The sequence below is a fragment of the Gorilla gorilla genome, chromosome 18 (assembly GCF_029281585.2).
Source record: "Gorilla gorilla gorilla isolate KB3781 chromosome 18, NHGRI_mGorGor1-v2.1_pri, whole genome shotgun sequence".
Classification (NCBI taxonomy): Eukaryota; Metazoa; Chordata; class Mammalia; order Primates; family Hominidae; genus Gorilla; species Gorilla gorilla.
The window spans coordinates 21,820,047-21,834,299 of record NC_073242.2 but is presented as its reverse complement, the minus strand read 5'-3'; the positions used below and the strand labels follow the sequence as shown (position 1 = coordinate 21,834,299).

General features: G+C 45.3%; 1 protein-coding gene across 1 annotated transcript in view; it reads left to right on the top strand.

Moving 5' to 3' along the window:
• Nucleotides 1-14,253, top strand: part of OTOA (otoancorin) — a 97,310-nt gene that overhangs the window by 50,288 nt on the left and 32,769 nt on the right. The window contains exons 14-20 of the mRNA XM_055365469.2: nt 819-986; nt 2,742-2,882; nt 4,968-5,026; nt 5,222-5,339; nt 8,734-8,807; nt 12,347-12,482; nt 14,062-14,252. Coding sequence (XP_055221444.1) covers nt 819-986; nt 2,742-2,882; nt 4,968-5,026; nt 5,222-5,339; nt 8,734-8,807; nt 12,347-12,482; nt 14,062-14,252 — 887 coding nt within the window. The remainder of the gene's footprint in view (nt 1-818; nt 987-2,741; nt 2,883-4,967; nt 5,027-5,221; nt 5,340-8,733; nt 8,808-12,346; nt 12,483-14,061; nt 14,253) is intronic.

Genomic DNA, 14,253 nt, shown 5'->3' with positions numbered 1-14,253 from the left:
GTATAATTTCTTTCTTTCTTTCTCTTTCTCTCTCTCTCTTTCTTTCTTTCCTTTCTTTCTTTCCTCCTTCCTTTCTTTATTTTCCTTCCTTCCTTCCTTCCTTCCTTCCTTTCTTTCTTTCCTTCTCTCTTTCTTTCTCTCTCTCTTTCTCTCTTTCTCTTTCTTTCTCTTTCTTTCTTTCTCTTTCTTTCTCTCTTTCTTTCTTCTTTCTTTCTTTCTTTCTTTCTCTTTCTTTCTTTCTTTCTCTCTTTCTTTCTTCTTTCTTTCTTTCTTTCTTTCTTTCTTTCTTTCTTTCTTTCTTTCTTTCTTTCTTTCTTTCTTTCTTTCTTTCTTTCTTTCTTTCTTTCTTTCTTTCTTTCCTTCGACAGAGTTTTGCTCTTGTTGCCCAGTCTGGAGTGCAATGGTAAAATCTCAGCTCACTGCAACCTCTGCCTCCTGGGTTCAAGCAATTCTCCTGCCTCAGCCTCCCAAGTAGCTGGGATTACAGGAAGCTGCTACCATGCCTGGCTAATTTTTGTATTTTTAGTAGAGATGGGGTTGCACCATGTTGGCCAGGCTGGTCTCGAACTCTTGACCTCAGGTGATCCACCCGCCTGGCCTCTCAAAGTGCTGGGATTACAGGCGTGAGCCACCACACCTGGCCAACTCTCTTTCTTGATAGAAGGAAGGAAGGCCTGTGGAGGCAGCATCTGTCTGGCTCACTGCTGTGCCCCTAAGGTGTCACCCATCCCTATACTTGGCACATAGATGGGCTGAGTGCACGTTGGAGAGGTGAAAGGCGGGAGCAGAGCCTGACTGCGCAGCCGCTCCTCTTCCAGGTGCTGTCTTTCTACAATGTCAGCCAGATGGGCGCTCTGCTGCCTGGGGTCAGCACCCAGGCCTTCTGCAGCATGAAACGCAAGGACATCTCGCAGGTCCTGAGAAGTGCCGTCTCCCAGTATGTATCTGACTTGTCACCTGCCCAGCAGCAAGGTATCCTCAGCAAGGTGAGAGGAAGATGTCTGGTGCTCAGCCACATGTCACAGGGGGTATGTTTTTGGGGTTGGTGAGTGGGCTGTGACTTTGGGCCATGAACCCAGGGCTGGGATTGTCTCAGCTGTTGGTGTCTGGGGTGGCTCTGCCTTCTCCTGGCGGCACACCTTCCTTCCTTTCCAGACGGAGCCCTTCAGTCATGCTGTCATTCTTCCCAGACCCCTTTGTTCTGCCAGACAGTCTAATCTGGAAGACTTTTCTTAAATCAGGTTTCCTGATCTTATAACACTTCAGGTTCAAGTTTTTTTTTTTTTTTTGAGACAGTCTTTCTGTGTTGCCCAGGCTGGAGTACAGTGGTATGATCATAGCTCACCACAGTCTCCTGGGCTCAAGCAATCCTCCTGCCTCAACCTCCTGAGTAGCTGGGACCACAGACATACATCACCATGCCTGGCTAATTTTTTTAACTTTTTGTAGAGACATGGTCTTGCTATGTTGCGCAGGCTAGTCTCAAACTCCTGGCCTCAAGCCACCATGTCTGGCTAATTTATTAATTTTTTGTAGAGATGGAGTATTGCTATATTGCCCAGGCTGGTCTCCAACTCCTGGCCTCAAATAATCCTTCTGCTTCGGCCTCCCAAAGTGCTGGGATTATAGGTGTGAGCCACTGTGCCTGGCCTAAAATTTGTTTTTCAAATCTAAAAATAAACCCCAAAGTCCTAGGGTGCATCTGAAAGCGCTTTTCATGGTCCACAGCCATGTCCGTATTCTGTTTTTTTGTTTGTTTGTTTAGATAGGGTCTTGCTCTATTACCCCAGCCAGCATGCAGTGGCGTGATCTTGGTTCACTGCAGCCTCCACCTCTGGGGCTCAAGGGATCCTCCCACCTCAGCCTCCCAAGTAGCTGGGACTACAGGCCTGTGCTGCTCACTAATTTTTGTTTTTCTAGAGATGGGGTCTTGCCATGTTGCCCAGGCTGGTCTCAAACTCCTGGGCTCAAGTGATCTACCCGCCTTGGCCTCCTACAGTGCTGGGATTACAGGTGTGAGCCACCATGCCTGGCCCCTTTTTTACTTGTCAGGGAGTCTTTTGACATCTTGCTCTATCAGGTCCGTTCTGTCCAATGGCAAAATCTGTTAAGAAACCAAAACTTGGCCAGGTGAGGTGGCTCACGCCTGTAATCCCAGCACTTTGGTAGGCCAAGGTGGGCGGATCACGAGGTTAGGAGATTGAGACCAGCCTGGCCAACATGGTGAAACCCCGTCTCTACTAAAAATACGAAAAATTAGCCGGGTGTGGTAGTGCACTCCTGTAGTCCCAGCTACTCGGGAGGCTGAGGCAGGGAAATTGCTTGAACCCAGGAGGCGGAGACTGCAGCGAGCCAATATCGTGCCACTGAATTCCAGCCTGGCGACAGAGGGAGATTCCCATCTCAAAAAAAGAAAAAAACCCTAAAACCTAAGGGGTTTGGCCTAAAACACCAATACCTTGCAGATAGCAAGTAGCCCATACGGTTAAAATAAAGAAATAAGGAGCACGGGTTTTGGAATCAGACAGACTTGGGCTTGAATGTCACTTACTGACTTTCAACTCATCACACTTTAAGTCTCTGTTTCCTCACCTGTGAAATGGGGATGATGCTACTCTCCACTTCCTAGGGTTGCTGAGCGGGTCTGATGGATTTTATTGCCTGAGATGTAGTGCCTGGCCCTTCCTCAAAGCTCAATGCATTTTTTACAATGTTGTTTTGTTGCTTCTCGCTTCTGGCAGATGGTCCAAGCGGAAGACACTGCCCCAGGCATCGTGGAGATACAAGGGGCTTTCTTTAAGGAAGTGTCTCTCTTTGATTTAAGGAGGCAACCTGGATTCAACTCTACAGTCCTGAAGGATAAGGAACTTGGAAGGAGCCAGGTATTACCATGAAACACAGATCGATCCTGTATTTCTGACTATCTATCTTGTGAGAATGAATGGTCTGTTTTAAGGCTAATCTGATAAAAGAAATTTATTTCTGTGGGATTAGTATAGGAGGCAGAATAGTATAGTGTTAAGAATTTGGACAGGCTGAGGCAGGAGGATCGCTTGACGCCAGGAGTTCGAGACCAGCCTGGGCAACATAGCAAGCAAGATCCTGTCTCTACAAAAAGTTAAAAAATTAGCCAGGCATGGTGATGCATGTCTGTGGTCCCAGCTACTCAGGAGGCTGAGACAGGAGGATCACATGAGCACGGGAGTTCCGCAATGCAGTGAGTTATGGTCATGCTACTGCACTCCAGTCTGGGCAACAGAGCGAGACCCTGTCTCTTAAAAAAAAAGTTAGACAAGACCTGAGCATGAATTCTGGCTCCCACTTATTTATTAGCTTTGGAGAAGTTCCTTATATGGCCTCAGTTTTCTCATGTGCAAAATGGGGATAATTTTGATAATAAAATGAGGGTCACTGATACATGCCACCTGGGCTGTGTGCTGTAAATATACGCAGCTATTATGTGTATTATTAAATGCTGTGAGCATTGAGGCCGCTTGGGGGGATGGTGCTGTTGAAGTGGATGCTCTGCCTTAGTACCATCGTTGACTACCTTTGTATTCAGTCAGTCTTCATTACATGCACCCAGCAAATGTTTATCAAGCACAGCCCAACAGTGCGCCAGGCACTGCTCACAGTGCTGAGTGTGCAAAAGTGAATGAAACGACACAAATCCCTGTCTGTTCCAGGCGCTCTTGCTCAGGGTCTCTCATGAGGCTGGATGATGTCCCGCTGATCTATTGCTGTGTCACAAACCACCTCTAAATTTAGTGACAGTGGCAACCATTTTATTTTATTCTGTTTTATTTTTTGAGACAGAGTCTCTCTCGGTCACCCAGGCTGGGGTGCAGTGGCACAATCTTGGCTCACTGTAACCTCCTCCTCCCAAGTTCAAGCAATCCTCATGGCTCCACCTCCTGAAGTAGCTGGGATTACAGGCACACACCATCATGCCCGGCTAATTTTTGTATTTTTTATAGAGACAGGGTTTCACCATGTTGGCCAGGCTGGTGTCGAACTTTTGACCTCAAGTGATCTGCCCGCCTTGGCCTCCCAAAGTCCTGGGATTACAGGCGTGAACCAGGGCACCCAGCCAATAGTTTTATTTTGGAAAATACATTCTGCCACCGAAGACTTCAAGATACTTTTGTCTCGGCCATTGAGCTGATGGGATTGCTGTTTCCTGAGATGGGGAAGACCGTGAGAGGGTCCCAGAATTTGACCCTGAGCCCAGGAAAATCTCTGCGGCCACAAACAGTGTCCAGAACTTTCCTCCATCGTCCACTCCTTTTGCCTGGGCTTTTGTGCTGCTTTCTGGCTCTCAGCTACCATGTCTAACGCTAGCTCATAATTTATTCTGTCTGGGGGATGATACTCAAAGTTTCAGAGTCTATAAAATAGACAAATGTAGTACTTGATTGCGTCTGCAAGTTAGGGATTCTGTAAAATTATGTTCCTTAAAACAAATGACTCCCCTGTCTACTAGGCATTGTTCTAGAGTGCTCATTGGGGGGTGGTTTGAAGACAGTGCATACTGCTAGCTGCAGGTACTTTATTGCTGGTGCTTTCTAGCCCATCCTGGTTTATTCTGGGATGCCTGGTGTTCAGGACCTGGCAGGTGCACATGTGAATAGGAGCCACAGGGAGTTCTCAACTGGTCAGCAGCTTCCTAAAGCACAGGAAGTAAAACTCCAGCCCTGCCACCAATGTCTTTGCCTCTCATCTGCCTCATGGGGTGTAGAGAATCACCTGGAGTGTGAGAGTGGGGCTCTGGAATTACCTTGACACTGGTTCAAATCCAGGTACTGCCACTTAGCAATGGTCTAGTCCTAGGTAACTCACATAGCCTGTTAAGCCTCCATTTCCCCATCTGTAAAATGGGATTGTGGAACGCCTTCCTGATAGGGCCTCACAGTGTTGGGCACACGCTGAGTGTGCCATCAGTGCTAACGATCATTCTCTTCTCGCAGGCTCTGTTCCTGTATGAGCTTCTGTTAAAGACCACCAGAAGGCCTGAGGAGCTTTTGAGGTAGGAAAATGTAACTCGGCCTGGGTGCTGAACAGGCTTTTCAGAGCCTTCTGCCAGAGCAGCCTACTTTTCCAGGTGGGAGAGTTAGGCAGTCACGTCTGTAGCTTGTATCTGATCATATCTGCCTTCTCTTGCTCTTTCTTTCCTCTCCTCCTTACTTCCTTCCTCTCCCGAGTGCCTTGTTTTGTTTTCTAGTGCTGGGCAGCTGGTCAAAGGCGTGACCTGCTCACACATTGATGCCATGAGCACTGACTTCTTTCTGGCCCATTTCCAGGATTTTCAGAACAACTTCGCCCTGCTTTCACCCTATCAGGTACCGTTAAAGCATTTTCCAGCTTCTAATTCTCTCTCCCTACCCCAGTCACTGGGCCTGGATTGGCTGTGGCATCTAAAGATCTTTATGCCAGAATCATTCAGACGCAAGTGATGACTTAGGGCCAAAGATTGAGCCAGGTTTTTTCCAGTTTCTTTTTAAACAGCTCCAAATACCCACATCACTACAGCCAAAGTATCAACAGATTGGTTATTCCATACTCAAATTTGAGCCTTAAAATATATTCATAAGGGATAGTATTTTGTGTGTTCATAATTATGTTCCTGTGGGATGGAAGGTACTCCTTCAGCTAATATTCCAACACTTTCCAGGAGTAGCTGTGAATGCAAACAGTACTCTGAGAACATTTTCTTTCTCACTTAAAACTTCATTTTCTAAAAGGTTATGGAAGCTATTTAACCTTTGGGGAGACTAGAAGCAGTAACTGATTTCTTTTTTTTTTTTTTTTTTTGAGACACGGTCTTGCCCTGTTACCCAGGCTGGAGTACATGGCATAATCATGGTTCATTGCAGCCTCAACCTCCTGAGCTCAAGAGATCCTTCCGTCTCAACTTCTTGAGTAGCTGGGACTAAAGGCACACACCACCATGCCTGGCTAATTTATGTATTTTTTGCAGAGATAGGGTCTTGATATGTTGCCCAGGCTGGTCTCAAATTCCTGGGCTCAAGTGATCCTCCTGCCTCAGCCTCTCAAAGTGCTGGGATGACAAGTATGAGCCACTTCACCCAGCCAGTGACTGATTTTTCACAGTGTCTAAGCTAGTAAACACGGGCCTTACAGCATTTGAACTTTTGGTGTGAATCGCTGGCTTACAGACTCCTGTAATGGATATTAAAAAGCACCTTCTCAACTCTGGCCTTGTGTATCAGACCAGAATGAAGAATTTTCAAAGAGTAAATTATCTCCCAGAAAAGCATAGAGTGCTTGGTGTATAATCCTTCAAGATCATTACAGGAATATGCAAAGTTTTAATGAAGCTCTCTCATTCCCTTGGACTGTTAATTCTGTTAGTGATTCTCGAAGTTGAGCTTGCATCAGCATTGTGTGGAAGGCTGTAAAAACACAAATTGGGGGCCCCACTCCCAGAGTTTTACATATAGTAGGTAAGGGGTGAGGCCTGAGACTTTGCATTTCTAATCAGTTTGCTGGTACAAACCACTGAACTATATTAAAAGACCTGCCCAGGTGGGCAAGCCAATAACTGAGCAAATGGATGGAAGCTAGACCTGCTTTGAGGAAGACCTACATGTTCCAGCAGGAAGAGTTGCCCCAATGAAGGTGCTTTCCTAGGCTTCCAGCTCTCAGAGCCTTCAAATACCAGTTAATTAGAAAATTTGCCTTTCTCGTTTATATTTTTACTAAAACACATTATTATTATTATTATTATTATTATTGAGACAGGACCTTGCTCTGTTGCCCAGGCTGGAATGCAGTGGTTCAATCTCACTGCAACCTCCACCCCTGGGTTCAAATGATTCTCCTGCCTCAGTCTCCTGTCTAGCTGGGATTCTAGGTGTGCACCACCACACCTGGCTAATTTTTGTATTTTTAGTAGGGACGAGGTTTCATCATGTTGGCCAGGCTGGTCTTGAACTCCTGACCTCCAGTGATCCACCAGCCTCAGCCTCCTAAAGTGCTGGGATTACAGGCATGAGCCACCATGCCCATTCTGAAAACACATAATTATTACACACACACACACACACACACACACACACACACACGCAAACAACCAATACAGAGAAAGTAAAATTTCCCCAAATTTTCCCCAGAGCAGTTGTTTTCAACAGAGTACTGTTTTGCCCTCTTAGGGGACTTTTGGCCATGTCTGCAAACATTTTTGGTTGTCACAACCAGAGCAGAGCTACTGGCATCTAGTGGGTAGAGGCCAGGGGTGCAGCTCAACATCCTACAATGCGTAGGACAGCACCACTACACAGAGGTACCTGGTCGAAAATGTCAATAATACTGAGGTGAGCAACTGTGTTTCAGAGGTAACTATAAAGAACAGTTTGCTATTACTTTTGAGAGTTTTCTTTTATATATAAAATATAGGCCGGGCACAATGACTCATGCCTGTAATTCTAGCACTTTGGGAGGCTGAGGTGGGAGGTTCATTTGAGGATAGGACTTTGAAACCAAACTGGGAAACATATAGCAAGACTCTAACTCTACAAAAAAATACAAAAATTAGCCAAATATGGTGGCACATGCCTGTAGTCCTAGCTACTTGGGAAACTGAGGCAGGAGGATCACTTGAACCCGGGAGTTCAAGGTGGCAGTGAATTATGATGGAGTCACTGCATTTCAGCCTGGGTGACAGAGTGAGACTCTATCTCTAAACCAAATTTTAAAAAAGTATCTATATGTAATATAAAAACCACAAGTGGGCCGGGCACAGTGGCTCACACCAGTAATCTTAGCACTTTAGGAGGCCGAGATGGGTGGATCACTTGAGGTTAGGAGTTCGAAACCAGCCTGGCCAACCTAAAAAAATTTAAAAAAATACAAAAAAAAACCCCCCAAAAAACCCACTAAAAATACAAAAAAAAAAAAAATTAGCCGTGCATGGTGGGGGGTGCCTGTAATCCTAGCTACTCGGGAGGCTGACGCAGGAGAATTGCTTGAACCCGGAAGGCGGAGGTTGCAGTGAGCTGAGATTACGCCACTGTACTATAGCCTAGGTGACAGAGTGAGACTCTGTCTCAAAAAAAAAAACAAAAAAAAAAACCACAAGTGAGCTCATACTATACATGCTGTTCTGTTTATATATATAGCTAAGATATATATATGTATAAAACTATATCTAGTTAAGCTATATATAACTATGTATAATTAAATATAGCTATATATAGTTAAATATAACTGTATAACTATATGTATAGTTAAGCTATATATATAGTTTAACAGAATTGTGTGTACAATATGAGCCCATTTGTCATTTTTACATTATATATAATATAACTATATATATGCACATGCATAAAATAGCACAGACATCATTTAGTGTTAATATATATATAAATCTACCTTATTAAAACAAAGTAGGTGCACTATTCCATTGTATGTATATACCATAATTTACTTAACCAATTCCCTGCTGAGGAACATTAAAATTATATCTCCCTTTCTTGCAGATATAAGCAAAATTGCGATGAGCATTCTCACACTTAAATGTCTGTGTTCATGTTTGTTATTACCTCAACGTTCTCATCTATAAACTGGGCACAGTAGTGGTACCTACATCATAGGGTGCTCTATTGCATAAATGAACACGTGTGAAGCACTTAGGATAGTATCTGGCACATGGAAAGCACTGTGTTTGTTCTTCTTCTTACTGCATTAAATCCCCAGAACTGCTTAATCTTTCAGGTTAATTGTTTGGCGTGGAAATACTGGGAAGTTTCCAGATTGTCTATGCCACCTTTCCTCTTGGCTGCACTCCCGTAAGTGAACATCAGCCCCCACCTTCTGGCTCAGCAGTAAGATCGGTGGGAATCACTGAAGTCAAAATGATTCTCTCCCCACTGGGTTTTCTTCAGGAACCAGAGGCAGAGTGGAGCGTGCCTTAGAGAGTTAAGCCCTTGAGATCCAGGATTTCAATTCTTAGTATCACACAGACATTTGAGACAGACCTTCTTGCTTTTCCTATTATCTAAAAACCAAGCCAAAGCAACCCAAGCCTGAATGAGTGTCAGTGAGGCAGGTCCCATCTGGCCTGGCTTTGCGGCTGTGCCAGGCTCCAGGGGAATCAGAGTTGAGGGGAGCAGTAGGTGTTTCTCCTGGCATGTGTGAGCTTTCAGGCCTGCAGGGTGGCCCTGCTTTTCAAACATGATCTGGACATTGTTTCTCTCCTTCTCTCCTTCTTTATTTCCCTCTACCTTTTTTTGCTCTTATCGTCTTTGTTCATTCAAAAAAAAAAAAGTTCATTGAGTACTTGCTGTGTGCTAGTTCTCAGATAGCTAAATTTTCTATCTGAAGATTTAGAAATTCCTATTAATTTATAAGACCTTATAATCTCATGGTGGGAGAGGGAATAGACAAACATGAAGCCAATTATAATATCAGGTTGATATTTGGTTGAAAGCAACAGAACTGAAACTGAAACTGGCTTATGCAATAAAAGGGAATTTTTCGTTCAGGTAACTGGAAAGTTCAGAGAGGGACTTCAGGCATGGCTCGATCTAGGGGTGCAAATGATGTCATTTGTCTCTTGTCCCAGCCTTTCTCTGTTGGCTTCACTATCATGCAAGTTATTCCTCTGTGGGAACCCTGGAAGATCTAAGGTTAAATTTTCCCAGTTTCATATTCAGGGAAAAGAGAAAAATGTTCTCTTCCCATCATTCTCAATACACATCTTGGGTTTGACTCTCATTGACCTTAATTGGGCAAATTTGTTTTCCTTGAACCAATCAGTGAGGTTGGGAGGATGGGTAACTTTGACTGACTTCAATCCGTATTGCACCCCTGGAGCTGGAGAGAAACCACAAGGACTTAGAGTGAGGGAGATGGTTCTCCAAGAAAAACTAGGTGCTTTCCAAGAAAGCCAGGTGCTGTTACACACCTCTGTTAGGACAGAGGTGGAAGAACATGTTTGGGGGAAGATGTTGAATCTGGTTTTTGAACAGTCAAGTGGTGGGGTTGACTAGGCCAGATGGGTTTCATGCAGCCTTTCTCAACTTCTTTATTGCCTTCCAAAGGAGAGGCAAAGGGGAGGGATAATGAGCACTGGACATAGAGGAGGGAATATCACCCATAGACTGGAGAGACAGGGGAGACCGAACTAATGCTGGATAGAGAGTTTAAGATGGACATTCCAGGCAGTGGAATGGGGATGTCCGGTTCAGCAGTGGGTAAGAAAAGCCAATCACTCTGGGAACACATGGGGGTATATCTGCAGAGTAGATAGGGGAGAGAAGGCCAGAGAGTTAAGGGACATCAGATCATGGGGGCTTTGTAAAGTGAGGTGTTTCACACATATTCTGTGTGCAGCCATCAGATTTATATTTCAGAAAGATCATAGCCACTACCCACATAGAGGATAGAATGCAGGGAGGCTGAATGGAAAGAAGGGAGACAGCTGAAGATTATTTCAGTAACCCAGATCTTGGCATGGCACTTCTACCACTCATTCATGTCTCAGCTCAAATGGAACTGCCTTAGAAGGGGCTCGTTTGATTATCCCCATTGTCATTCTCTTTTACAGAGCCATTTTATTTTCTTCCTTACATTAATTAATTAATTAATTTATTTATTTATTTTTGAGACAGAGTCTCCCTCTGTCACCCAGGCTGGAGTGCAGTGGTGTAATCTTGGCTCATTGCAACCTCCGCCACCTGGGTTCAAGAGATTCTCCTACCTCAGCCTCCCCAGTAGCTGGGATTACAGGTGTGCGCCACCACGCCTGGCTAATTTTTGTATTTTTTGGTAGAGACAGGGTTTCACCGTGATGGCCAGGCTGGTCTCAAACTCCTGACCTCAGATGATCTGCTTGCCTCGGCCTCCCAAAGTGCTGGGATTACAGGCGTGAGCCACCATGCCAGCTATTAATAGCTGAAATGTCTTGTTTTATTCACTGGTTTCTGTGTTTCTTCTCTCTGCTAGAATTAAGGACCACTTGTGTCTTGTTCATTGTTATATTTGGTGCCTAGAACAGTGCCTGGCTTACTGTAGTTGCTTTGTAGATATTTGCTGGATGAATGAAGAAATAAATAAGACAGTGGTACTGGGAATGGAGAAGTTAGAATAGATTTTGTTGTTGTTGTTGTTTTGAGACGGGGTCCTATTCTGTCACCCAGGTTGCAGTGGTGCGATCTCAGCTCACTGCAACCTCTGTCTCCCAGGTTCAAGTGATTCTTCCACTTCAGCCTCTAGAGTAGTTGAAACCCCAGGTGTGCGTGCCACCATGCCCAGCTAATTTTTTGAATTTTTGGTAGAGATGGGATTTCACCATGTTGCTCAGGCTGGTCTCAAACTCCTGATCTCAGGTGACCCACCTTGGCCTCCCAAAGTGCTGGGATTATAGCTGTGAGCCACCACACCTGGCCAGAAGTAAGAACAGATTGGGATAATGCTAAGGAGATAGCAATGACAGGCTTGGGATAAAGAAAAAAAGGAGTGTGGGATAGCATAGAGGCGGAAGAACATGTTTGGGGGAAGACGTTGTATCTGGTTTTGGAACAGTGAAGTGGTGGGGTTGAGTAGGCCGGATGGGTTTCATGCAGACTTTCTCAACTTTTGTTAATGCCTTCCAAAGGAGAAAATTTTAATTTCTCCTGAATGAAAGAAATTATACACTGAGGAAAAATATTTTGAGTAGGAATGAGCTTCAGTGGGTTACAGATCGTTGTCATAACAGTCTTTTTTATCTCCATCCAAACCAGTTTCTCCTTCTTGAGGGTGACTTTGACCCTGTTGAGAATACATTGTCAAGAGCTGAAGGATCAAGAGCTGAAGGCAGATTTCTGGACTGGAGATGACAGAATTTCTCTTTCCACTCTTTTTCTTATCTTTCTTTCTCACTTTCTAGTTATTCTCTCTCCTCTTTGTCTCTTTTTTCATCTACTTTTTCTTTCTTTTTCATCTCCCCTCAACCAGTCCATCAATCAACATGTCTATTTATGAGAATCCATTCTCTGATCAATGCTCTGGGGCATAGAAGAGGAGCATGATGGGAAGTTTGTTCCCACCCACAGAAGAGGGTCATGATGGGAAGTTTGTTCCCACCCATAGAAGAGAGCATGATGGGAAGTTTGTTGCCCATTCGTAGAAGAGGAGCATGATGGGAAGTTTGTTCCCACCCATAGAAGAGGAGCATGATGGGTGGGAAGCTTGCTACCTGCTGCAGGGAGCCAAAGCATCACTGGGAAGAACAAACGTTTAAAGAATGTCTTTGGGATGAGCTCTTGGGCATGCGGACCCTGATTTTAGGGGCCAACAGGAGCAGCCATGTGTTCCTCCTCTTGTTCTCCCCATCTCTCTCCAGGGCCCACTACCTGGCTTCTGTCCCAGCCTCCCAGTGTGTGCCCTTTCTGATCAGCCTGGGGAAGAGCTGGTTGGACTCCTTGGTTTTAGATTCCCACAAAAAGACTTCAGTCCTCAGGAAAGTGCAGCAGTGCCTGGTAAGAAAACTCTTCCTGAGTGTCCCCTCCCTCTGGGTATCTGTGGCCATCTTGGGGAGCCCTGTGAGGGATCTGGCTAGGATCTTGAGCCTGCTGTGATGGCCAGAAGTCTGACTGGTGGGTCTTGAAGCTTACTCTAAAGTTGCTGGTTGGAACAATCTTTTCCATTGGTTCTGGAGACTTCTGCCCCACGGCCCAAAGGAGGGGAGGCTACTCTGGAGGAATGGAAAGAGCACAGTACCCAGAGACTGGGTGCCACTGATTGGTTATGTGGCTTTGGGTGAATCACCTTTCCTCCCTGAGCCTCAGTCTTCTCATCTGTAAGGTGGGGGGAGTAGCACATCCCCCTTAGAGTATTTTTTTTTTTTTTGGGACAGAGTCTCACTCTGTCACCCAGGCTGGAGTGCAGTAGCACGATCTCAGCTCACTGCAACCTCTGCCTCCCAGGTTCAAGTGATTCTCCTGCCTCAGCCTCCCAAGTAGCTGGGACTACAGGTGCGTACCACTACACCCGGCTATTTTTTGTATTTTTAGTAGAGACAGGGTTTCACCATGTTGGCCAGGATGGTCTCAAACTCCTGACATCAGGTGATCCATCCACCTCGGCCTCCCAAAGTGTTGGGATTACAGACATGAGCCACCATACCTAGTCTCCTCATAGAGTATTGAAAACATGACATGGGCAATGTATTATTTAATGTAAAGGCTCAAAGGCCAGATTGTCTGGGTGTGAATCCTAGCCTTGCCACTAGCTGGCAGTTTCTTTTTCTTTAAAAAATGGATAATAGTAGTACTTACTTCTTACAGTTACTTTGAAGATGACTAGATTGAGACCCATAGATACTCAGGACAGTGCCCGCACATAGGAAACACACAATAAATGTGAACTATTTTTGTCATTTTGTGAAAGTGCAAAAGAGCTTTGAAGGCTTTCAAGTGGCATATAAACTTTGAAGTGCTGTTTTCATTGTTGTGGTGCCAATAGTATAATGGTGGTTGAACTCTGGAATATTCTCAGAGCAATAACAGTGACAGTAGCGCTCAATTACTGAGTGCTCCTGGTGTGCCAAGCCAGGGTTTTCCAGATTTCTGAGGCCTGCATCCCTGGGGAAGATCAGGTCCTGTTCCATCTCTAGGAATCCATGGCAGGGTAGGCAGTTAAGATCCTGGAATCTTTAAGAAGTTTGGGATCGGAACTTTTTTTTTTTTTTTTTTTTTGAGACAGAGTTTTCCTCTGTCACCCAGGCTGGAGTGCAATGGCATGATCATCTAGGCTCACTGCGACCTCCGCCTCCCGGGTTCAAGCAATTCTTGTGCCTCAGCCTCTCGAGTAGCTGGGACTACAGGCATGTGCCACAATGCCTGGCTAATTTTTGTATTTTTAGTGTAGATGGGGTTTCACCATGTTGGCCAGGCTGATTTCGAACTCCTGGCCTCAAATGATCTGCCTGCCTCGGCCTTCCAGAGTGCTGGGATTATAGGCATAAGCCACAGTGCCCACCCCACAGGATGTGTTTCTAATGGCTCACGATCTTATGCTCTGTTGGAACTGCCCATTGGCTCCACTTTTTGGGTTCAGGACGACTCCATTGCTGATGAGTACACTGTGGACATCATGGGGAACCTGCTGTGTCACTTGCCGGCAGCCATCATCGACAGGGGGATCTCCCCCAGGGCTTGGGCGACTGCTCTACACGGCCTCAGAGACTGCCCAGACCTCAACCCTGAGCAAAAGGCTGCAGTGAGGCTCAAGCTCCTGGGACAGTATGGG